This window comes from Brachyhypopomus gauderio, unplaced genomic scaffold (genome assembly GCF_052324685.1).
Source record: "Brachyhypopomus gauderio isolate BG-103 unplaced genomic scaffold, BGAUD_0.2 sc84, whole genome shotgun sequence".
NCBI lineage: Eukaryota > Metazoa > Chordata > Actinopteri > Gymnotiformes > Hypopomidae > Brachyhypopomus > Brachyhypopomus gauderio.
This window is the reverse complement of record NW_027506905.1, coordinates 372,327-398,266: the sequence shown is the minus strand read 5'-3', so window position 1 is coordinate 398,266 and position 25,940 is coordinate 372,327. Positions and strand designations below refer to the sequence as shown.

The 25,940-nt window shown below is 43.9% G+C and overlaps 1 protein-coding gene across 3 annotated transcripts; it reads left to right on the top strand.

The window, feature by feature from the left end:
* Positions 1-154: 154 nt before the first annotated feature.
* rc3h1a (ring finger and CCCH-type domains 1a) lies at positions 155-23,147 on the top strand. Of its 3 annotated transcripts, none has more exons than XM_076991598.1 (20): positions 155-290; positions 3,599-4,032; positions 5,503-5,623; positions 6,072-6,311; positions 7,223-7,398; positions 8,912-9,112; positions 9,607-9,739; positions 10,076-10,194; positions 10,783-10,895; positions 10,995-11,270; positions 11,388-11,587; positions 11,785-12,128; positions 13,462-13,635; positions 13,825-13,977; positions 14,458-14,653; positions 14,813-14,903; positions 15,246-15,336; positions 15,729-15,890; positions 16,960-17,060; positions 17,395-23,147. In XM_076991598.1, exons 2-20 carry the CDS (start codon positions 3,802-3,804, stop codon positions 17,552-17,554), a joined length of 3,282 nt encoding a protein of 1,093 aa, XP_076847713.1. In that variant the 5' UTR covers positions 155-290; positions 3,599-3,801; the 3' UTR covers positions 17,555-23,147. The 3 variants fall into 3 exon arrangements, with proteins under 3 accessions (XP_076847713.1, XP_076847714.1, XP_076847712.1); XM_076991599.1 differs by having other exon boundaries at positions 14,455-14,653; positions 15,756-15,890; XM_076991597.1 differs by having other exon boundaries at positions 14,455-14,653.
* The last annotated feature ends 2,793 nt before the right edge of the window (positions 23,148-25,940 follow it).

The window sequence follows — 25,940 nt, the reverse complement described above, 5'->3', positions numbered from 1 at the left end:
TGGTGGGAAAACCCGTGGACTACCACATTTGTGTCAAATTTACCAACTGCTCATCTTTGTTAAACAAATCAGAAGATCTTCACAGCTGAACGACCCTGTTCACGTTATTCGGTCGCGCATGCGCACTCTCTACTTTCCACGACCGTTTCCTGCCTGTAGCTTTAGCGAGCTAGCCGACTAGTTTGAAGCAGCCTGCCCAGTAAACACACCCCGGTCGGGATGGCCACCCAGATTACACCCTTACATTTCGCCATGAACCGCTGAAGAATGAACACGTTCAAACGTAAATTGTAAGTAAAAAGTTTTATTTAATTATCACTCTCGAGTTTACGCCTGTGTAGAAAGATAAATCCTTTTCTAGCCAGCTAATGTTGCTAGGTAGTTAGCCATAGCGAGCTAACAGCCCTATTCTGAGTTGCTAGGTAACTAGTATTTTATTCTTACATTAGCGTGGAAACATCATATTCAGACCGATAACACACATAATAACACACTTAATTAACACATAATACACTTAATTAACACCTAATAACTCCGCTGTGTTTGGTGAAGCTCTTGGCTACTAACCTACAGCTTCATTAGGGCTAGCTAGCCGGCTAGTGCTAGCTGCAGTAGGCCAGCCCAGCTGTGGTGATATTAGTGTTATAACACGAGACGCGACGCCGCCTGGATGTGTGATACACTCGGACATCACTGGTGTTCACCTCCGGATAACCGGGCTGGTGTTCACCTTTAGCTCCGGATAACCTCCCTTATCGCCCCAGCAGGCTGGCCAGCTCCACACAACTGTGAGAGTACCAGACTAGCTGTGAAGAGAGATGGAGAGAGAGAGAGATGGAGAGAGAGAGAGATGGAGAGAGAGAGCTACATTGTGTTTCCAGAAGGTCTGGGGCTGTTGGGGTTAGAGGGATGTGAGTTGTGGGTATATTAGATAACGAGCTGGGTGGACGGATGAGCCACTCGAGGGACCAGAGGGAGTGTACAAGGGTTCACCGTGCAGACCTCCCCATACACCGACCTCTCCCCACACAGACCTCCTGCCTCCTCCCCACACCGTGCAGACCCACACGGGCTTTGTCCCGTCCTGGTGGAGCTAACTGGACCTGCATGCTACCGTCAGAGCTCACATGCCCGTTTTAAATACACATTTATCCGTGTAGCTGCCTGCGTGGCGTGGACGATATCTACAGTGTCTTCATCGAGTGTATCAGACGATTATTCGACAAATAAATCGATGTATCTTGATATTGTGTCACTGTTTATAACTGATGAGTAAGCGTCCTAATGAGCTAGCTAGGATAACTAGCGTGCTAGCTAACTCTTTGTTACATACAAAAAGTTGTTGAAATGTGAACACAAGGGCTTAAACGTTTAGATTGATCGACAGTGTGAGGTAGATGTCTAATAGGTTAATAGCAGCACATGTACAGCGGTGAAGTGGACCGTATATTTACATAAATATCTTAATCTTTCAGTGGAAGTGTTTATCTTCCATTTATGCGCATCCATTACATTAGTTGTGCTCAAAAGCGTTAAACATGAAAACACGAGTCTCCCCTGAAGGAAACATCTCTACAAGTGAGAGGATAGTGTGCACATATGTAGGGTGGGGTGAGGAAATAGATCCTAGCGCAGGGTTTCTGGTGGATGTGGTAAATGTTTATAATGCTCCGGTTCTGTCCAGAAGATGGACGCGATGTAACGCAGTGTGGCCATATGAAAGCAGCACAACCCCACACGCTTGGCCTGGCAGTGCGCTGGTGCCAGGGAAGCTACATCCTAAAGGCCCAGTGCAGATCTGTGGTACGAATGAAGGCATCCTGCCTTTTTTACTTGTGCTTTGCATCACCACATTGTTACTTTCTGGGTTTGGTTTCCGTCTGGCAGGTATAAACATTGTTTTTAACGGAAGTACAATGTCCCAGTAAAAGTTTTGGTTATGCCTTTAATTTCTTAAGAACTTTGGGTTATTCGCTTTTTCTCAGCAACAGTTGTAGAGTGAGCTATCTTGAAGTTCAGATTAATTTCAGTACTGCACTGTTTAAAAGAATCTGAAACTTATTTACGTTTACCTAGTTTCCCCTGCTTTTGAAGAGACAGGCAAATCGTGTTTTCAACCATATTTTCGGAAGAATACAAAGTGAAGGCTGAAGAGATGTTTCCATTAAGGCACACATTACTGAAACTGTCTTTTGAGTAGAAGCGCCGAGATCAGTGACACATGAGTGAGTCACGTCATTCCCAGAAGGCAGCGCTTACTCATAAGAACTCATTTAGTCCAAGATCCAAATGTAAACCTGCTGGGGCTTTTTGTTACACCATTATCTGGCGTTCCACTCTGTATTGCTTTCAGTACCATTTCCCTCTTACCATTACACTGCATTTTCAGAGCACCTTTCCTGAATCATTTGGAGATCAAAGAAAATGTTGGCTCACTTCTGTCTGCTCATATAAAACAAGGCTGTTTTCCTGGTTGTTGTTACATAATGCTTATGGTAGTGTCACAGTAGAATAACCAATCATTCAGGTGCATAATTCAAAACAGTGGGAAGGACTCCTACTCCTTACAGAGGATCTAATTTTAGCGAGAGGGAAGTCGTCCAGAACCAGACTTGCGTGAGCTGAGGAGACGTGATATGTGGCTAATCGTATAAGAGGAAGTTTGCAGCCAGAATGTCACAGAAGTATGGAGAGATAAGCAGTGCCCATTTTGAATATCAACCATGTAGACTATAAATGTTAGGCTGGACTTAGATGGGCTTTAAGCAAATTGCCCTGCTTTTGTGGTTTGTTTTTGAATGTGTAATGTATTAAAAACAGCTCATTTGATTCAAATGACTGCATTCTACAACATGGCCCAGTGTGAATGAGTTTTACAGGTTTCTGTGAAGGTATCACGTAAACTAGGCTAGCTGTTCTTTAAATTTTAAAGTCATTAGAAACACAACATTGCATGCTGATTTTAAATATGGGTGGTATAGATAATGTAAACATAATTTCCAGAACAGTTTTGATCATAATAGCTTGCAGTACCATTTTGTGTGACTTTATATTGTTTTTTATGAGGCCTACCACAGCATTTCTGCTTCTAATGTTCGATGACTCAGAGTGCAGAAACTGAAATGTTTTTTTTTTGGTTAATTGCCTCTACTCTGTGTTTCCTGGTGTGAAAGGTTACAGCATGCAGCTAGCTTTACAAAGTTTGATTAGTCACTTGAAATCCCCTGCTTTTGTTCATGTTAAAACTAAAGTCCTTCTGTAGACAAAGAGATGATAATTATGTGCTCTTGCAGTGGAGTGAGGACGACCTGTGGTTGAACTAGCTTGTAGCATAAAAGGACTAATCTGACATAATCATTATATGTTTGGGTGTCTCAGAAGTGACTCAACAAGATCATTTGGCTGCTATTTTTGCACTGTAGAACTGTTTCCAGCTGAAATTAATTGAGCACAATCTATCCTCTTTACCCTTGTTTTTAAGATCAGAAGTCATAATCTCAGCTGTTGTGTGTAGCCTGTTTACATTACACCTCTGTTTCTAGAGTGCAACTGATGTTGAGCAAACAAGCTAAATACGCCTTTTCTTTGTTTCCTACAGGTTATGTATTCAGCACTGTGTGCTAAATGTTCACAGTGCCTGAAGATCTTTAAAAATCTGGACATTCAGTCTTTGATTCCTGTGGAATCTATAGGACTTTTGACCTTAGTTTTCAACCAAACGTTCCCGCCTGCGTCCACGAGGAGCGCCGATCCGACGGAAACCCGGCGTGGTCAGCGTAGCGGAGTCCCGCTCTCGTTACGATGCCCGTACAAGCGCCACAATGGACGGAGTTTCTGTTGTGTCCCATCTGCACGCAGACGTTCGAGGAGAACGTGCGCAGGCCCATCAGCCTGGGCTGCGGCCACACCGTCTGCAAGATGTGTCTGAACAAGCTGCACCGCAAGGCCTGCCCCTTCGACCAGACCGCCATCAGCACCGACATCGAGCTGCTGCCCGTCAACACCGCCCTGCTGCAGCTGGTCTGTGGTCAGGTGAGGTACTCCATCGCCACCAGGGTGTCACGGCCCACGCAGCTACGATCCGCGGTCCTGACTGTTATGCTACATGGTGATCTTGACACACCTTGCAGTGTATTAACACAACACTAATACTGAGAGATCCTGAAAGATCCTGAGTTTGTTCAGGATGCTTACAGCAACAAAAAACAATCACAGCTTTTTACTACATGGTTGGTCTGCTTCTGGCGTCTGCAATGTTAACGTTGCAAAAACTCTCGTTGGAATGGGGATTAACAAACAACATATTGTTAAGGAACTCACCTGCCCATCAGTGAAGGCAGATCACTGTGTACCTGTGTGTGGTATTTTTTAGCTCCATTTCCTTCTGGTCTCAGAGTGGATGTTTGTGTCTTTGCTCACTTGTTTTGCATGTTCAGAAACAGAAACACCCAAGCAACCACCTCAACATGTGCACACTACCCTAGGCAAAGCAATTGTGTTTTAAGATAATGATCGGGACACGAGATTGCATTTTCATTTTTCATCATTTCCAGTTAGCAGTGAAACCTGTTGTTTCAGACACATGTGCTTATCACTAAGGAAGGTGCACAGCCTGCACACACTGAACTGGAGGTACGGTGTTCTGCTGCTTTACGGGTAATAGACCACATCAAAAAATAAATGAAGGAAGGGAGGAGGGTGGGGGTGACGGATGTGTAGAGGGGTGTTTATTCCAGGGGAGGGGGGGGTGTTTGGGGTGTCAGCTTTCCAATATATAGAACTTGTGGCTGTGGTTCCAGTATCACTAAAATGGTGGTGTATGTGGGAGTGTGTGCACGCATGCGTGCTGGGAGGCGGGGCCCGTGCATGCGTGCTGGGAGGCGGGGCCCGTGCATGCGTGCTGGGAGGCGGGGCCCGTGCATGCGTGCTGGGAGGCGGGGCCCGTGCATGCGTGCTGGGAGGCGGGGCCCGTGCATGCGTGCACACACTTGTGTTTGCTGAGTCAGATTAGACATTTTTATAGTCCAAACTTTGTCATAATGACTCACTACCATGGAAGTTGCAGGAGAGGGTGGATCAGTTTACACTTCTGTCAACATTTTACATAAAGCCTGCATCATGCCATTCAATGCTTTGCATACTTTGCATAACTTGTTAGAACTTGTCAAGGTGTCAAGCCACCTTTTTAGACTTTGCAGCTTCCAAAAACAACAAAATGGATGTTATTTTTTTCGAGTATTGTCTGCTACTGGAACTTCTTTACTATACTTACAGTTAGGCAACCATTTTAATTGTTTAATAGCAACACAAATTAGTTTTCCCCAAGCAGGGAACCCCTGAGTAGTATGAATTTTCTCATTGTACTAAGCATGGGCCAGAGCCAGAGCTTTCGTAGCATCACAGTGTTCAAGTAAGCTGGCTACATAAGCTCTACAGAGCAGCTGTTCTGGGTACAGTCTGTGCAGAGTCCTCTGATTCATACAGTGATCTTTCCTCCTGCAGGCACCCAAGCTCCAGACCGTCACTTTAGTGAGAGGCCCTGAGGACACCAAGCATTATGATGAAGCTCGTACCTGTGTGGAGGATCTGGCTCTCTACCTCAAACCCCTCAGCAACACCAGAGGTCTGGATGATCTTGACGTGATGTTTACGCTCAAATGCCATTTACTCTCTCCCTTTTGAGAAGGTGTTTTTAACATGCTGTTGGTTGTCATGTTGATCATAAATGCTGTCACCCCATGTTGATGGGCTCATTTGAACCAAATCTAACTAACTTGCAGCCCAATCAAACCTCTAATGTTATAAAACAGGTATAACTTAAAGCCATGTGTATTGAAACAAATGGTAGATACACACCTGTAGTTTCAAGTAGGTGCTTAACCGGATCCCAGAATAGATAAAACAGAAAGCCCAAACACGGAAATATGCTGCAAAGATATAAATCTCCAGCACTTCAAAGTAATAATGCTACTGTTCTCCACCCCACTGATTTATAATGTAGCCCTAGTCATGTCATTTGTATGTGTGTGTGTGGTGTGTGTGTGTGTGTGTGTGTGTGTGTGTGTGTGCAGGTGTAGGGCTGGGCAGTGCTACCCAGAGTCTTCTCAGCAGGCCCATGCAGAGGAAGCTGGTGACGCTGGTGCACTGTCAGCTGGTGGAGGAAGAGGGGCGTGTGCGGGCCATGCGGGCGGCTCGTTCCCTGGGCGAGCGCACGGTCACCGAGCTCATCCTGCAGCACCAGAACCCCCAGCAGCTCTCCTCCAACCTGTGGGCCGCTGTCAGAGCGCGGGGCTGCCAGTTCCTCGGCCCTGGTGACACACGCATTCTTCTGGCAGCACTAACAGAACGATCTACCAATAATCTATCAATGTTTCAGCCACATTAGATCATTCTGAATAGCTTGATTTTTTTACTTTATTCTGCCAGTATTTTAGAAGTGTTAATGTTGAAGCCCAGTGGTATAGTCTATTATTATTATTATTATTATTATTATTATATAGTCTATTATTATTATTATTATTATTATTATTATTATTATTATTATTATTATTATTATTTAGTCTATTATTATTATTATTATTATTATTATTATTATTATATAGTCTATTATTATATAGTCTATTATTATTATGATTATGATGATGATGATGATGATGATGATTATTAGTATTATTATTATATAGTCTTATTATTATTATTATTATTATTATTATATAGTCTATTATTATTATATAGTCTATTATTGCTTTCTTGATGTACCATATGACAAGTTTTGATATGCCGTTTTAGGTGTAGTATTTTCATGCATACCTTCATTGCTCAATCATAAGTACCTTTAGAAGAATTAATAGCACAAATGGGTGAGGTTTGTTGGGAGTGTATTCTGTGGTTTCAGATGTGTTTGCATGCAGTGGTGTTTATTTCTGTGGTGTACTTCACACCCAGTGATCTTTAATAAGAGAAAGTGGTTTTCGACGTGGATTTGTGGGTGGAACAGAATAGCTTAAATTCAATTTGGAGAAATCGAAAGTAGTGTTACCATGTTACATATCACTAATTCATTATATAGCAGCAGGGATATTATTGTTGCATCTCTGCCTTTAGCAAGTAGGTACTATACATGGACATATGGATAACAGCAATGCAGCAGTTGTCCTTAGAAGACCAATATAAAAACCTCACTTAAGCTCATAAAATAATGATTGATTTCCTCTTTCCTCAGCTATGCAGGAGGAGGCCCTGAAGCTGGTCCTGCTGGCTCTAGAGGACGGGTCGGCACTGTCCCGCAAGGTCTTGGTTCTGTTTGTGGTCCAGAGGCTGGAGCCACGTTTCCCCCAAGCTTCCAAAACCAGCATAGGACACGTGGTGCAGCTGCTGTACAGAGCCTCCTGCTTTAAGGTCCCTCCTCCACTTCCTCTCTCAGTCTTCCTCTCAGTCTTCCTCTCTCTGTCTTCCTCTCTCAGTCTTCCTCTCTCAGTCTTCCTCTCTCAGTCTTCCTCTCTGTCTTCCTCTCTCTGTCTTCCTCTCAGTCTTCCTCTCTCTGTCTTCCTCTCTCTGTCTTCCTCTCTCTGTCTTCCCCTCTCTGTCTTCCCCTCTCTGTCTTCCTCTCTCTGTCTTCCTCTCTCTGTCTTCCCCTCTCTGTCTTCCTCTCTCTGTCTTCCTCTCTCTGTCTTCCTCTCTCTGTCTTCCCCTCTCAGTCTTCCTCTCTCAGTCTTCCTCTCAGTCTTCCTCTCTGTCTTCCTCTCTCTGTCTTCCCCTCTCTGTCTTCCTCTCTCAGTCTTCCTCTCTCAGTCTTCCTCTCTCTGTCTTCCTCTCTCTGTCTTCCTCTCTCAGTCTTCCTCTCTCTGTCTTCCTCTCTCTGTCTTCCTCTCTCTGTCTTCCTCTCTCAGTCTTCCTCTCTCTGTCTTCCTCTCTCTGTCTTCCTCTCTGTCTTCCTCTCTCTGTCTTCCTCTCTCTGTCTTCCTCTCAGTCTTCCTCTCTCTGTCTTCCTCTCAGTCTTCCTCTCTCTGTCTTCCTCTCTCTGTCTTCCTCTCTCTGTCTTCCTCTCTCAGTCTTCCTCTCAGTCTTCCTCTCTCTGTCTTCCTCTCTCAGTCTTCCTCTCTCTGTCTTCCTCTCTCTGTCTTCCTCTCTCTGTCTTCCTCTCTCTGTCTTCCTCTCTCTGTCTTCCCCTCTCTGTCTTCCCCTCTCTGTCTTCCCCTCTCTGTCTTCCCCTCTCTGTCTTCCTCTCTCTGTCTTCCCCTCTCTGTCTTCCCCTCTCTGTCTTCCCCTCTCTGTCTTCCCCTCTCTGTCTTCCTCTCTCTGTCTTCCTCTCAGTCTTCCTCTCTCTGTCTTCCTCTCTCTGTCTTCCTCTCTCTGTCTTCCTCTCTCAGTCTTCCTCTCTCTGTCTTCCTCTCTCTGTCTTCCTCTCTCTGTCTTCCTCTCTCTGTCTTCCTCTCTCTGTCTTCCTCTCTCTGTCTTCCCCTCTCTGTCTTCCCCTCTCTGTCTTCCTCTCTCTGTCTTCCTCTCTCTGTCTTCCTCTCTCTGTCTTCCCCTCTCTGTCTTCCCCTCTCTGTCTTCCCCTCTCTGTCTTCCTCTCTCTGTCTTCCTCTCTCTGTCTTCCTCTCTCTGTCTTCTTGACTTTATTTTGCTGCACTGTCTGATCTGCCACAAAGCACATTGCACAGGACGTCATTGTGAATGAATAAATGCCTTTCTAGTAAAGGGTACGCAGACAAAGTGTAGTTGTAATGCACAAAAAAGCAACAAACCTACACATTTCCTGCCCAAGTCACAAAAAGCAATTTTATCATGCAGTATTTTTAGCGTTTTTAGTGTTATATGCAGTATTTAGTATTTATAAGGTTCGTTTGTGTATTGCCTGCACGTCAGTAAGGAGTTTGTTGTTTTGTTGGCCCCCCTGGTTTCTCGACAGGTGACCAAGCGTGATGAGGACTCGTCCCTGATGCAGTTGAAGGAGGAGTTTCGTACCTACGAGGCCCTGCGCAGGGAGCACGACTCCCAGATCGTCCAGATCGCCATGGAGGGCGGCCTGCGCATCGCCCCGGACCAGTGGTCCTCCCTACTGTACGGGGACCAGTCCCACAAGTCACACATGCAGTCCATCATAGACAAGGTAGGAGGAGTACAAGCTGCTGCTTGGCCTACACATGTCAGTGTGGTCCTCAAAAAGAAAACGCTGGCTGGAGTAGCTAGGGGAATGTCTTGCATTCCTTCATTCATTCAGTGAAATCCTACATTCAGAAGTGTGATAACCTCTCATTAGACGGTGCCAACGATGTTCTAAGTTGATGGCTTTATCTTTGTTTGGCTGCATTATTATACAAAGCTGTGTTTTTAGTCATAGCCCGTTTTACACTTGACTCATGAAGGACTTGATAATAAAATGATGAGGTACATTGGAGTAGAACATCCTTTGACACTTATCTGTGTGGTGACCACCCACTTTGATACCACCTGCTCTTTATATACTTTTATTATTCATGTTGGAATAGATCTAAGCATGTCAGTCATATTCTGTGTTGTATTGCGGTTTGAGTCACATTTTGTTAGGTAATCCTTTGGTGATGTTCACCTGGTATGTGATTTCTCTCTCTCTCTTACTTCCAGTTGCAGACTCCAGCATCCTTTGCTCAGAGTGTGCAGGAACTCACCATTGCGTTGCAGAGAACGGGAGACCCAGCCAACCTCAACCGCCTCAGACCGCATTTAGAGCTGCTGGCTGACATTGACCCTAGCCCAGGTGTGTGTGCCCTCGTGCGGCCCTGTTTCACTCATCACCACCTCATTTGTTTTCTTCAAACTGTGGTGTGTGTATGTGTGTGGTTTTTTTTTTTTGCGAATACTAAACCAAGCAATTCTACTGCAGTTGTAGTGTAGTTCATCACTCACTAGACTTGTGTTGTTGTGGCTTCGCGCTCCAGTTCACAGGATTTAACATTAACATCTTGTTATTTATCAATGTACAAAGGGCTTTCATGTGAGGGTATTTGATATTTGGATATGTTTCAAAATAAAAAGGCCAAGTTATAAAGCAAATGTAAAAACATATTTTTTTTGCCTCTCCTACGTATGCTAGATGCCCCTGCACCTACCTGGGAGCAGCTGGACAAAGGACTGGTGGCAGTCAAGACTGTGGTTCATGGCCTAGTGGACTTCATCCAGAATCACAGCAAGAAAGGTGGAGACCCACAGCAGGTGAGAAACTCCATCCATCCTTGACCTGCCGTATGGCTCCAGTCTTAGTTATTAAACACTGATTTGCTCTTAATAAAACACGCCTGGCTGTAGTGCTGGGTGATATGAACTCAAAACAATATCACGATCATTTTACCTTGATTACGATTAATGAAGGATTTGGGGGTTTTGCTGTTTTTTTTGCCCTTGCCCAAGTGGTCAATTATTAAAGCTGGGATTTTTTTCTAATGAAAGAGATCATATTGTTATATATATAGGTTGGTCACGGACTACATATGCAGTAGAATATTTTTAAGTACAAGAACAGTGGGCAAAGTATTAACATATATTTATATTAAGTATATATGTTGTATGATATAATTAAAAGCCAAAAACCTAAATAACTGACAGGGACAAAATAGATAGAGCTCGGTTAGAGGTTCTCAATGTCAGTTTTGATGTATTTTTGATTAATTGCCCAGCCGTACCTGGCTGGGTACCTTCACTGCCCTACAGAGTTCAGTTTCAACTCTAATGCACCATGACAGTCCTGATTTTCCATCACGTTTGTGCCATGCTCATCCTTCAAATCCACTAACGCCCCTTCAGGCCCCTCAGCACAGTAAGTACAAGACGTACATGTGTCGGGACATGAAGCAGAAGGGTGGATGTCCCCGGGGAGCCAGCTGCACCTTCGCCCATTCTCAGGAGGAGCTGGAGAAGTGAGTCGCTGCCCTCAAACGCATCCGCTGCTAACCCAGTGCGTCTCGCGTACGTTTCCGCACATTTTCTGCCTTTTGACGACTTGGTCTGCCGCTCAGGTACCGCAAGATGAACAAGCGTTTGCCCATGCGGAAGACACTGAGCCAGTCTCTGACCCAGCTCAACGAGATGGACCTACTGCCCGACGAGGGTTTGGTTGGGGAGGGACTGCCTCACAAATCGGCAATTGTCGCTAACGGCATCATCCCGGTGGGGCCCGGGTCCGGACTGAGTCACCTGGTCTCCCGGGGCTCTGACCCCTCGTACAACCCAGGAAACAAGCAGATGAAGGCGGACCCGGGGAGCGTCAGTGCCCCTGGTTCACCTCCAGACCTGTGAGTCATTTTATTTAGTTCTGATCCGTTTAGGTTATACTTTGTCACTCAATCTGCTGTTGCATCAAGTTGCTGCATTTTTGTAAATAGTAAATAACATTGTTTCATTTCGGCTAGGATGGACCCTAAAGTGGGGATGTCTGCACCGCCTCATTCCAGAGGGGCCAGAAACAGCCTGGCTGGACACAAGCACATGTCTGTAGTCCCCAGAGGCCCCCAGATGCACCAGTACTCTGCCCCTCCACCGGAGAGTTACTACCCTGAACCCAGAGCACCTCCGTCTGCCTCCCATTACGAGTCCTCTCACTATCCTACGGGTAAAGGATCAAGATTATTAGAAAAAAAATTATTAGATTGTTAGAAGCATTGTATGAATGCATTGTTAATGCATTATTGTATGTATGCATTATTTTATACTGTTACATTTTAACAGTGTATTTGATTGTTTTGTGTGTGTGTGTGTGTGTGTGTGTGTGTTTTATTTTCCTTTTTTCACCCCTTGTCGTTGGTGCAGGTCACTCCTGTACTCACACACACACGCAGCCTCGCTACGTCCGCAACCCTGGCCAGGCTACAGATCCAGGCCTGTCTTCCTACCCAGACCCCTTCTCTTATGCCCCAGAGCGCCAGTACCAAGGCCCCCCCTCCGACCCCCGCTACACCTACCCCATGCACCACAGTAGCCGCCAGCCTGCTTACGGAGGTCCTCCGCCCCAGTCCTACGTCAGGAGTCCAGTGGACGTACCTCCACAACAACCACAAACGACTGGAGTCTCCGCCTATCTCCCAGAACCACCACGAGAGAGATACGACCCTAACCCTAGCTACAGCCACCCGGGGCTAATCAGATCTGGCAGGGTAAGACAGATATGTAGTTTCTTTGAACGATGACTATATGCTCAAAAGTATGTAGACACGTGACCACACTTATATAAGAATGTTGGAAATCCCATTACTAAAACTATGGGCTTTAATATGGACTCCACCCCAACAGTCTCACAGTCTTTAATATGGACTCCCCCCCCCAACAGTCTCACAGTCTTTAATATGGACTCCCCCCCCCCCCCCCCCCCAACAGTCTCACAGTCTTTAATATGGACTTCCCCCCCCAACAGTCTCACAGTCTCCCTTTGAAATGGCTTTCCACAAAACTTTTTTCATGTGTCACATTTGTGCCCATTCGCTGAAAGGAGCATTTGAGAGGTCGGGCACCGGTGTAGCTCAGGAGTAGCGCAGGAGTAGCGCAGGTGTATCTCAGGAGAACCTGGCTCATAATCCACATTCCAATTCATTCCTGTATGTGCTCAGTGGGGTTGAGGGTGTGGCTCTGTGCAGTCCACTTGAGTTCGTCTGCACCAAACTTGTCAGACCTTGCCTTTACGAACCTTGCTTTGTGCACTAGGACACATTTATACAGGAACAAGAACATGCCTTCCCCGAACTGTTGCCACAAAGTTGGAAGCATATAATTGTCTGTCTAAAATGTATTTGTATGCTGTAGCAATGACAGTACCCTCCACTGGAGATAAGAGACCTACACTAGACACCAGACAGGCCAGGCCCAGATTGAACCATCTGACTGCCAGAGAGTGAAGCGCGATTCGTTACTCCAGATAACACGCTTGCGTGGCTTTTTGAAACCACCCTGTGACCATGAACTTGTGTTAACGGGCCGCCCAATGGAGGATGGGTTCCCTTTTGAGTCTTGGTCCTCCCGAGGTTTCTTCCTAATCCCCATCATCTAGGGAGTTTTTCCTTGCCACTGTCACCTTTGGCTTGCTCATTAGGGATCTGGACCCATACGATTGTAAAGCTGCTTTGTGACAACGTGTGTTGTGAAAAGCACTATATAAATAAATTTGACTTTGACTTTAGTGGTGAAATGCTGACCACTCTGGCTGACACTTGACATTGCATATAGTGATCTAACAAATTTAAAGATATCTGAAGTGGACCTGTAGTGACTTTATGACAATTTAACAAAGAAGTTAACCATAGAGTGCCACACAGATTGCGATCCTGAACCAAGTCAGTCGTGTTCAGGAATATTTAACGTTTTGTATTATAGGTGCTTGGGGGGAAACGTTGCTAAGCAAATACCACTCACTGTATATATACAGATGTTTTCTCCTAAGAGAAACGGTCCAGCGTTGTTCAGCCTGTGTGTGTGTGTGTGTGTGTGCGTGTGCAGAACGTCTATCCTCGAGCGCAGCTCAGCCTGGATTACCTGCACCGGCGCAGGAAGGAGATTATGGCCCAGCTGGAGGAGCGGAAGGTGGTCTCCCCTCTGCCTTTCGCCTCCTCCCCAAACCCAGCTCACTCTTACGACCCTGCCTACAGCCAAGAGGTCAGGGGACAGATTCATGTAAGCACACAAACCATACCGCCAGCAATTCGCCTGAAATGCACCGCGCCGCCTTTAGCTCACCTGACCGAGCTGGCTTCCTTTTAATACTAAATCCAAGTGTATAGTGTCTGGGTTAAAATGAAACTTTGACTATATCGACGTTTGGCTACAAGTACTGAAGTGTATACTGCTGTTTATGATCACCAGGCCATGGAGGAGAACCCCCCTGCTTTCATGAGCTTCAGGGAGCCAGACTATGCTGCTCAGTACTCTCCATGGTCATGTGACACCTTTGTCTCCTACATTGGCACCAAGGACATGAAAACCAAAGAGGGCGTGGCTGGAGGCTACATGGACATGGTGAGAAGAACCTCTGCTCCTCTGTTAAGATCAGAAAGAAACTTCATAATCAGTACTGATGATCTCAGAATTCATTCATGGCTAAATTAAAGGGTTAAAGAATGCAGACCTTTTTAATGGTGGTGTGCTTATAATGACTTTAAGTGGGAGTGCAGAGGTCGAAGGTTATCGGTATTTGCTCTGTTGAGTTTGCTCTGTTCTCCCACACTGATGGACCAAAGGCCGTATCAAAGGGAAGCCATAAATAGGAAGTGATGTTTACTACCCTTTTATGAGGCTTTGCACCAAGACGTCTCGTGTAATAAATGCCAGCCACAGCTCTGTGTAATGCATTTCATTTCCCTAATCCATGTTTGCTTTACCTTCTTGTCAGTTCTCCCCATAAAAAAATAAATAAATCAAGTGAGAAACGTTTGTGTTGGATATAAGTTGGATGTTTCTAATAGTTGCGGGTGTAAATGTCACTTTTCCCTGCAGCAGAACGTGGATAAGGTCCTGCGAGAACCTGCCCTGGAACTGCAGAGACGAGCGGAGGTCAAAGACGATGACCCCATCATCCCATTTGGCTCACTGCCCACCGTCTCTCGCTTCGGCGCCATCTCGCGCACGTCTAAATCGGGCTACCAGCCCGCCGGCCTGCTGCCAGGCCCCCCTGCCAAACATACCGGCGCCACAGGTAAACCACGCCCCCTCAGTGCAATGAGAAATATATCCAAGCCACTTAGATGCTATAATGCTAACAGCTAAAGACGATAACATGATTTTTTGATGGAGGTGCCGACCTGGCGTGTAAGTTGGCCCGTGGCTGAAAGGTTCTGTGCGTTTTGTTAACCAGTCGATTATGGCTACGGGAGTCATGGAGCCTGGAGTGAAGCCTCTGTCCCTCAACATCCAGCCATGTCGTCCCAGGCCCACTTCAGTGAACGGTGAGGCCACTTTCACAGCCCTTTCATACATCTCAGACATTGTGGCAAAGGTTGTGTGTTGTGTGTGTGTTGTGTGTGTGTTGTGTGTGTGTGTGTGTGTGTGTGTGTGTGTGTGTGTGTGTGTGTGTGTGTGTGTGTGTGTGTGTGTGTGTGTGTGTGTGTGTGTGTGTGGTATATTCCAAACCACCCTGGGATATCTCAGTTCAAAGGTCTTTATGACGGAAATGAAATCTTACAAATACATGTTTGTATGAAATTGTCATGTTTAGGCATGTATATTTTTTACAAAAATATGTAACTGTTAATGTAAGTGTTTATCTGATGAAATGTTGTCCTCTCCAGTCTGCCCCCTGCTGCCCAGGATAGAGAACAGCTGAGGATGGAGCTTCAGCAGGTCAATCAGCAGATCACGCAGCAGACGCGATGTTTGGAGGTACTCTCTCCTCTACACATGTCTTCCATGTTCTGTTGGGTGTGCAGGATTTTATTTGTCATTCCTGTGTAATTCAATTTCTCATTGAAACACAATTACAACTTAAAAATGCACAACGCTTAAGAAATAAAGCAATTAAATAAAGCATTTACTGCCAGTACTAAAGTTATCTTAACATTGGCCTGGTTTGCATGTATTAAGGTATGTAGTTTTTCTGTAAAGTTTTGTATCAACATACATTTTGAAACCCCCTGTATGAAAAAAGGGTATCGCTACATTTAATACATTCGTTTGCTAGGTATCTGGATGAATATATACCAAATAACAATCTTTTTATTAATTTTTTAATCCAAAACATGAAATGGTACTGACTGTAACGTTGTCGGATGCAGAGCTCAAGCACTGGAGTGTGTGTGCAGAGGGAGGCGGGTGCGTCATCTGGCCAGGCTGCCCCGGGGGACTGGTCTACTGCTGCCGTGTCCTGTGAACAGCTGAGTATGGAGCTTCACCAGGTGGAGAGGGAGATCGGTATGAGGACGAGGGAGATGGCCATGGTGAGCAAGCCCACTGAGCCGGAACCAGTCTTTGCTGGGGCTGCTCTCGTAGATTTGTGCGATTGGTGTTAACTGTGTTTTGACCATGTCTGTTTTCGAGGCCCATTCATAATGACAGATGTCAGCAAAGTCTAACATTCCAGCATTGTCGGATGTAAATGTAGTTTTCTAACGTATGGAGAAATATTGAACCAAAATGGTCTGGTGTGATTAAAGAAGAACATTCTAGAGCAGTATTTATGTTCTCAATATTTAAGTTCCTGCAGGGGTTTTTTTGGCTCAATCTTTGGAGGACAACTTTTGTTTTATGTAAGGATCAAATGAAAACAATTCAGTATAATACGGTGCAATAATACGGTGTATAATACGGGGTTAGGTGAACCATACAGGACAAGAGAGAAAAAAAGGGGAGAGAAAGTAAAAAGGGGAAAGACAGAAGGGCAGAAAGAACACGGTACAAATGACCACTGCAATAGTTCACCAACTGTAACTACACAAATGACCACTGCAATAGTTCACCAACTGTAACTACACAAATGACCACTGCAATAGTTCACCAACTGCTGCTCCTGTAAGAAGAGCAGAAAGTGAACCTGAGACGTACAGCACTTGAGGAAAAACTACATGTGACTGTGATGTGTGTGTTTATGTAAGTGCAACAGAGGATAAATGTATGGAATGCACTAATAGTGAGGGTAGAAAGCTGCGACAACATTCCCCCAGAGGCCAGAGGCAGGCAGAGAAAGAGGAGCCCCGAGCCGCTCCGGACCACAACCGCCCAGAGGAGCGGGCCAACCGCCACACCGGAGCACCGGGCCAGGCCCCGAAACCTCAAGGCTGCAGGGTTCAAACTCCTGCCTGTTTCCATAACCCACAATCATGGATTTGAGGTCACGTTAAGAGGCTCAGGACCGTTAGATGAGATTTGGAACTAAACTCTGTGGGAAGGTAGATCTCAAGAAACGGGGTCGGAGAATAGGGAATTCTCAATAGTTTGTGATTGTTCACCTTTCCTTGGTCAATGTTGGAGAAGCTTAACCTTTGCTATTATATCTGACTTGTATTGCAGGAGAGTCATGTAGCCCCTGGTATGAAATACAAATTAATAACGTCCAGTGAGAATGGACAGGGTGAACACCTGCAGCGTGAGGAGCATCAGCTATCCCTTAGGTAAGACCCACACTCACCCTGGATTACCCTCATCAGTAGAGATCTACTGACTCCAATTTAGATGCAGATTCTCAGTTGAGTTAGCTGATTTATTAGAGTATTAGATATTGAGTCCGGAAATACTGTAGTTCTCCAGAGCATCCGTGTGCTGTGTGTTGCCCTAGGCCAACTTCTGTGCCAGGAGTTATCTTACAGCTTCTCACACATGTGTTGGTGTGTTTTTAATGCAAGTGGTTAAGACCAAAGCCCCCGATGTTTCTGGTCAGACAAGACCCGTGGGTCAGAACCCCCCGTGTGTCCCTGTGTTTCATTTCTCCTCTCTGTGTGTTCATAGTGAGGGCCCCAACGGTTTGAGCTCCGCGGTGCAGGACTGTGGTTTGGCCGGCAGCATGTCCTCCCTCACCAGCAAGACTTCCTCACTCAGCCTGTCGTCCGAGCTGGTGGCCAGCAGCCCAGATCTGTCAAAGAACGGGGTGGTTCACCACTGCTCCTAGCCAGACACTCTGGCTGTGTGTTCCACGCCTTCCCCTGGGGTCTGTCTCTCGCTCTCTCTCCCCCATTGTTTATTCAGTTTGCCCCCTGCAGGACAAAGGCCATCTCTTACCCTATATCTCTTACCCCATATCTCTTACCCCATATCTCTTACCCCATATCTCTTACCCCATATCCCTTACCCCATATCCCTTACCCCATATCCCTTACCCCATATCTCTTACCCCATATCCCTTACCCCATATCCCTTACCCCATATCTCTTACCCCATATCTCTTACCCCATATCTCTTACCCCATATCCCTTACCCCATATCTCTTACCCCATATCTCTTACCCCATATCTCTTACCCCATATCCCTTACCCCATATCCCTTACCCCATATCTCTTACCCCATATCTCTTACCCCATATCTCTTACCCCATATCTCTTACCCCATATCCCTTACCCCATATCTCTTACCCTATATCCCTTACCCCATATCCCTTACCCCATATCTCTTACCCCATATCTCTTACCCCATATCTCTTACCCCATATCCCTTACCCCATATCTTTTACCCTATATCTCTTACCCCATATCTCACTAAAGCCACAGTGAACCATCCCCTCCCTCTTTTGCCACCGTCCCAGATGCTCGGCTCTCACTGGATCACTTCTTCTGGCGTGGCAGTACCAGGATGTTGAGCATTCCATATGTTCCATGAGATAAGGGCTACGTGGAGGAGAACTGCGTTTTCCACACAACCACTAACATAAGTAGACAGGTGTGGGTAGAGTGTGTGAACAGTTCAGTCTTGTTCAGTTTACACCTGCAGATGTTTGTAGAAATAAGCAGTATCTACTGTTTATTTGCTCTTTTCCTTTTTTGGTTCTGTTCTGTGAATGAAGTTCCTTTTTTTTCTATGACAAACAATTTCTCTCATTGCCTTGGAAACCAAGGCGTGCGAGAAGCATTATATCAATATAAGTGTTTACTTGGCGTCACAACAGTCTACGCAGTAAAAATAATTTTGATAATTAGTCCACTATCGTCACTATCAAACTCACTAGAGTGTTGCTCGTAGTTAATGAACGGGTTCAAACTACATTCTTGGTAGTTAACTTATCGCTTTTCATGCTTGTGTAATTGTAAATTCAGTTGAACAGTTTATTGTTCTACTTTCTGTTGATTGTCATTTCTCTCTTCACGCAAGTTGGTATATCTGTGGTCCTTCATAGTGTGGTTGACGTTTGACTGCATATTCTAGGACAAAAATTGATAAGATTCACAAAAACATAGAAAAAATCCCCAAAATCTCAGTCACCCCAGCACTTTTAAATTAAACCAAGGAAGTTTATTTTAGTTGAATCCAGGATTGTTTCCCTTCAAACTCGTCAGTATTTGAATATTGTCGCCCAACCAAGCAAAATAAAAGTAAGCAGAGATCTTGTACACTGGCACCAGTTCAGTAAATTCAGAAATGCTTTTATTGGCCTCTGTATTATTATATATAACAATATATAGATATATATTACTTTTTCTTGCAATTGTCACATGCCTAGGAAATCCTCCAAAATTAAGGGATGGACAGGTTTTTCAGGGTGATTTAGGGTGCCATTACAAGTCCTGTATTCTGGCACAGTTTGAGATTGTTCTCAACTCTTGTCGTGGGTCTCACTGGTCTCCAGGGTGTCTGTTGATCACTCTCCCTGCTGTACTGGCCTTTCTGAAGAAATATGGCCAAATTAATCTGGAACGTTGTATTCTGGTGTATTTTTTTGTTACATTTTGATTATTTTGTGCCATGGCTCAGTTTCCATGATTTGCTAAGCTGCTTTTGCTCAGAGGTGGTCATAACAAATACAGTAGGGGTGTGTGTATGTGTGTGTGTGTATGTGTGTGTGTTGGGGGGGGGGGGTGCTACTCAGTAATTGTAGGCTACGTTTTTCCTTTCTTTTTTAAAATCATGCACTGATATACCTCTCAGCTTTGATATATTTTAACACCAGTTTACATTTTTCATCCTGAGGATGGAGAAAAAGTCTAAGAGAAAAGACAAAATGACAGGAGACATTCTGTTTTATGAATGTTTATGCAATCTTGTTTTCACTTCTTCAGTGAAATCCATGATCTACATACAGATCTTCAGGGCAAGTCAAAACGATGATAATGTTGATCCAATAGCACAACCCACTGCTGTGGTTTCTGTTAAATGGTCTGTGTGTGTGTTTTCCACACTGCCAGTACCCTATGTTCTATAAAGTAGCCTATATTGTGAGATGAGTGACCGTTTTGATCACCTCTGTTCAAACTGCGAGGGACTCTAACTTCTGTGAAGTTGCTTTGACATTTTGATTGGCAGGTTAATGATTTCTCCAGGGGGCCACAGTGGGGATTGAGTTTGATTGAATAGGCTCAGAAAAACAACTGTTTTCAGTCCAAGGCCTGGAGACCTTTGTGGCTTGTACTGTTGTTTTCCCTACTCCTACAGACCAGACTTGCGTGCATAAAAAGGGTCTGATAATGTATCTGGTTTGTCGTGTTCGAGCTGGCCACAACTGCATGCAACACGGCTGCGATCGAGATTTAAAGGTTCTGAGTTTACCTCAAACTGCCAATGGAGACTCTCCATGGCCCAAAATTCACTCACTACACGAGCTCTAGTTCTCCACAATGTAGCAGAAATGGTCAGTCTGCATTTAACAGTCAGACTCTACATCTGAGATTAGGTAACGTCTTTCCTGAGTAATACTTCAGTTATAGTACAAGCATTATTTCACCACCAGTTTTGCAGGTAGACCTTGAAGCATCCATTTAGGACTGAGATGAGACAGCAGGTTCATTATGTTCAACTTTTGTCCGCACTCAGTATTTAAGAACATTCATTTTTCATTTAGTCTGAGAATATAATTAAAAGATTTTTGGTGATGCCAGTGATTTTACATTAAACCATGAAGTGCAAAGGAAATTGTGTACAAGTTTAACTGCTGGTGAAACTTGTGTGATGGTGACTACAGTGAAGTATTTGACACACAATGGATTATTCCTGCAAAAACTTAACAAAGCCATGCATGTTGTGAGAAACCAAACAGCAGATTATGCTGTATTGGGAGAAAGTGTTGAGCTCTAGTGCAAAACAGAAATGGATGAGCATATATTGGTCATATTCTCTGTGCTGTATGGACAGTAGTTACTATATGATACTAGTTGTTACTGTTTCTGTTTCACCAGCAGTAATGCAGTATGTTATCAAAACTTTTTTTAAACGTGTTTAGTGAACACCACTAATCTGAGCACCACTAATCTGAGCACCACACCATCTGAGCATTAATTCCCTGAGGCTATTCTGTAGCATCAGTCACTCTTGTTATCTCTGCTGGCTGTTTATGTAGAGTTCACTTAATAGCGTCCAACTGATTACAACTTGCTTTCTTCTCTATTTTAGCATTCTGTTCTCTCAGATTTGTTAATGTGTTTTTGTTTTAATGGCTGTTTAACGATCTCTGGAGACATTCTGTTGCCCCTTTCATGCATCAATTTGATGTGACTTAAATTTTATTTAAATGTTGTCATTGCTTGCAAAAGAGCTGTTGACATGTACATAGACTTCAGGATTGCATACGAAATGCCTCATAGGTAGATACACATACAGTGGCAAAGTTGAAAATTGCAAAGGACTATAATACACATTTCTGATGTGCTTCACAGCCACTAAAGTGACTTTTTGCAGTGGCAGAAATGGCATCTTAAGAACCACTTATTGCATATTGCCATGTAAGAGAAAAACAGCAAAAGGTTTCATCACTTGTAGGAAACTCGTGCCTTTCCATGCATCATCAGCTTCTTTGATTTATTAAGGATTGTTTTTGTCCATATTGCATGGTGCATTTTTGTTTGTAAATATCTCTGCAGAATCATCAATGCATAGCTGTTCTTTGACCAAGATTCAGGGTTTTGCAGGCCACTAGTTTCAAGTGCATTTATTATCGGACATCTTCTGTTTAGTCTTCTGATCAAGGTTTAAGAAGCAGTTAAAGCATTATATGAATCTGCTCACTCAGTCTGTATTTCTGATACATCTAGAATTTACATGCTCTTTAAATGATTTTTTTTTACCCCAGCTCTTATGACGTCACACAAGTTTATAATATCTTGTTTAATTATGTCTATTGTTTCCAACAGATGGTAACCAGTCAAGCCATCAGTCCTGGGTTTAGTTTTCCATTATACCATACAGACTTTTGTAACATCAGTCAGTTTGCAGAAAGTAATTCTTTGTCATTTTTTTATGTGGAGACTGGTTTGAATTTGTTTCCGTGCATGAAACGCTGTGATAAACTGGTCTCTCGCTTACAAGGGCTTTAGCTACTCACTCTCCGAGTTACTGAATTTGTCAGTCACTGGAAGACCGCTTTCGCTGTTTTACCTATTGTTGCTTTCACTGTTTTACCTATTGTTGCAAAGCAACTTGCAGCCTCCCATCAGCCCATGGGAGAAACATGAGTAAAAAGGGAACCAAAATGTTTACCCAGTGTTGGCTCAGTAAGTGTCTAGTCTTATTTATGATCAACAAACAGTAAAAAGCCTGTTTCTTCGTCCTGGGCTCATTTTCGAAAGAAAAATCTTGCTGATTACCAGTGGTGACTCCTGATAGGGTAATGTTGATCGCATTATGTCTTATGTTGGCCTTGATTTTGAACATGGTTGGATTTTTAAACTACTGTGGAATTAAACAGCTGAAGGGAGAACCAGGCACTCAGTGACTGTAAAATGGTTGAAACTGAATTTTCTGTCTGAAACGGGTTACTAGGAGGGCAGTGTGCATGGACACGCACACTGGAGGGAGTTTTCTCCCATTATGACTCGCGTTAACGTGACGCTGAGTCGAGAAGGATCCATCGACGTGTGAAACTACACCCGAGTTGGAAAATTAACAGCGTGGGGTAGAAGCTTTAATGGCAGAAGAGCCCAGCCCTCGGGCACACCAGCGTTAGTATTTTAGCTCATAGCTGTAGCTTGTGTTGAATTGGATGATCATGTACGAGTCCCGATGGGAGTGTTGTTTGCCTCTTTCGTTTTGTTCACGCTGAACATGTTCATTGCTTGCACTCACCTGTTGATTTGGCTTTCATGACATGGGGCTGATCATGCATTTATCATTGTGTTTTTTTTTTGTTGTTGTTGTTGTTTTGTGACTCCTAACTTTTGGGCATGTAATTATTTTCAGTAATTACTCCCAAGTTAGTTCATATAAGATTAAGGTACACAGTTAACTGCAACATAAGTAAGAATGTGTGTGGGTTTTTTTGTTTTGTTTTGTTTTTTTTAAACATATTATACTCCATTAAGGAATGCTTAGAACTATATTTCTCCAATGTGGATTTAGCTGTTAAACCTTTTTTTTCTTTGTTTAAAGAATTCACTGTGTGAAAATTTGAATTGCATTTTTTGTATAATACAATTGCTTTTCTTCTTAAAATGACATGGGAGGATAACTGACTGGAACTTTTAATTAGATGGGGGGAAAAGTGAAAATTATTTAAAATGAAGTGTAACTTAATGTGCAAAAATGATTCTGTACTGGCAGGGATTGTGATTAAATGATATCAAACAGCTGCTTTTCTTGTGTTTTTTTTTTTTATATGCATGTTTACAGATATGAAGCTATAGTATCTGACAATGGATCATTCTGTTCCACCACGATCAGTGTAACTGGAATGTACGGTGGCCCTGAAAGTATCGCGCTGCAAATACGCAATGCAAATTCATCAAAATGACAACACGTGCACTACGCTGCAAATTCAGAAACGCTACAAATCCAGCCAAAACACAACAGAAGTGTTTCTGGACTTAACGCAGGGACTAGGTTTTTAGCCATAAACAATATAAAAAATCACGGGTGAGCTAAATAATGCAATATGTCTCAAAACAATTGACCAAAATAGACTAAACATAACCTGGTAAGCGATGAAGGGAATAACACTTATGACTAGGCAATAGCCCTAACAGAGAGGATATAGAGAGACTGTGATAGGGACAGTGAAAAATTGTGAGTTTTATTTAAAACTACAATTATTTAAAAAATGTAGCTTTTCTACATCTCCGCAACATTGCCAAATTAAGAAATGCATTATCACAGGATGATGCAGAAAAATTGGTGCACGCCTTTGTTAGCTCTAGACTAGACTACTGCAATTCACTACTGTCAGGATGTTCAAATAAGAATCTAAATAAACTTCAAGTAGTTCAAAATGCCGCAGCTAGAGTTCTGACCAGAACTAGAAAATTTCAGCATATTAGACCAGTCCTATCAGCCCTGCATTGGCTCCCAGTTAAATTTCGTATTGATTTTAAAATTCTATTATTAGCATACAAAGCACTACATGGGCTTGCTCCTGAATACCTCCAGGAACTTATTTCCTACTATGAACCCCCACGTCAACTAAGATCACAGGGTGCTGGTCTGTTATTAGTTCCACAAATTAACAAGGTAACAGCAGGGGGAAGAGCCTTTTCTTATAAGGCCCCCCAGCTTTGGAATAATCTTCCTAAATGTGTCCGGGACTCTGACACAGTCACAATCTTTAAATCTAGGTTGAAAACCCACTTATTTAGTCTAGCGTTTGATAATTAATATCCCCCTTAGATAAAGGTACAGATCCAGGGGTTCATAGACGAAGGGTTTTATGGTAGACTGGGGTGCTGGTGCTGTCATCCTGTCACTGCTCGTGGTCACTCAAGTTTGTTGACAGTGCAGTGGACGGATGCCATTGTCTCAGAATGCCCCCAAGCCTATGTTACCTTCTGGTTCTGCCTTTTTTTAGCTAGGCTGTAATAATTTAACTTAGTGCCGGAGTTGCTGCCACACTCCAGAAATGTTTATAATTTTACCTGTCCCGTATATGTCCTCATACAGAGCTAATTTTCCCTGTTTCATTTCTCCACATGGCTGCCCGCCTGCTTGAGGAATAATGAGATGAGGAGAGACAAGCGATCCATCCTGGCCGGCCACCTCCTGCCTAACCGGATGCCTACACCATGATGGACATTATTACATCTTTTTCGGTCTAAATGGACATTATTGCATCTTTTACATTCTGTCTACATTCTGTCTATATTGTTGTTGTTGTCATGGTGACCGGTGTCGGCCAGAGGAGGATGGGTTCCCCCCCTGAGTCTTGGTTCCTCTCAAGGTTTCTTCCTCATGCAAAAAAACTAGGGAGTTTTTCCTTGCCACTGTCGCCTTTGGCTTGCTCACTGGGGGCTTGGACTCGGCACTTGTAAAGCTGCTTTGTGACAACAACTGTTGTAAAAAGCGCTATATAAATAAAATTTGATTGATTGATTGATTGATTGAAAACTGCCCCAGGGATGTAGCTTCAGGACACGACGCAATGCTCAAAATAATAAACAAAACGTCTATAACAAAAACCATATCAACTACCTTACCTAAATCCTGTACAAAGAAAAGTTAATAAAATACAATAAACCTACTTTAACTTCCTATAATAAAATTAACAAAAAGAGTATTGTAGTCCTTTCTTCCCGTTTGGGCCGTATTAACAGGCATAACTTTGCAGATCTTTTAAAAGCGGAACTGTGGGTCTTGGGAAGAAAACAGCCAATCCGCATCAACCAGGAAGAGACGTGGTGGGAGGAGACACATCTGGACCCGGAGCGTCAGACACCAACAACGACCAACACTGGTCGTAAAAGACTAATTTAAAAACTAGAAACTGCAGTTGTTACAGTATCTCATTACGTCAAATGAATTATTGGGATTGAATTACAAAGCTCTTTGCAGCACGTTTCCGAAATGTAGCGCACGCCAGGGGCGGATCTACGGGCGGGCCAGCTGGGCCCACCCAATCACAAGCTCAGAATACAGTTTTCCGTATGAAAATTAATGAAAATAAACTATAATTGCTGCAGCATGCCGCGTAGCGCACGAGTCATTTAATGACCATACACCCCGCCCACCCCGAACAACTTTTGTTCGCCAACCACCCCCCCGTCAACAACTTTTGTTCGTGCTTGCCCACCCCAATTACACGTTGGCCCGTCCAAAAACTGCCGGCTGCATCCACCACTGGCGCACGCGTTGTCATTTTGATTAATTTGCAGCATGTTTTTTTGCTTGCAGCGTGATGTGCTTTCAGGGCCACCGTAGGAATGTCACATAACTGGGAGTTTTACTAGTGATGTAATTAAATCTGTGTATATAATCCAGTTCCTTAACTGTGTTAGGGGTTTCTGTGCTTCTGTTTAAAACAAATTAAGAAGTGCACTTTAGAAAGCAGATCAAGGTCAAAGTCAGATGTGCAGGCAAGTGTGCTGACAGTCTATGATTTAATAGGTGCATTCTTGAAGTGCATTCTTTTAAAAAAGAAAACAGTGTAGCGTGTC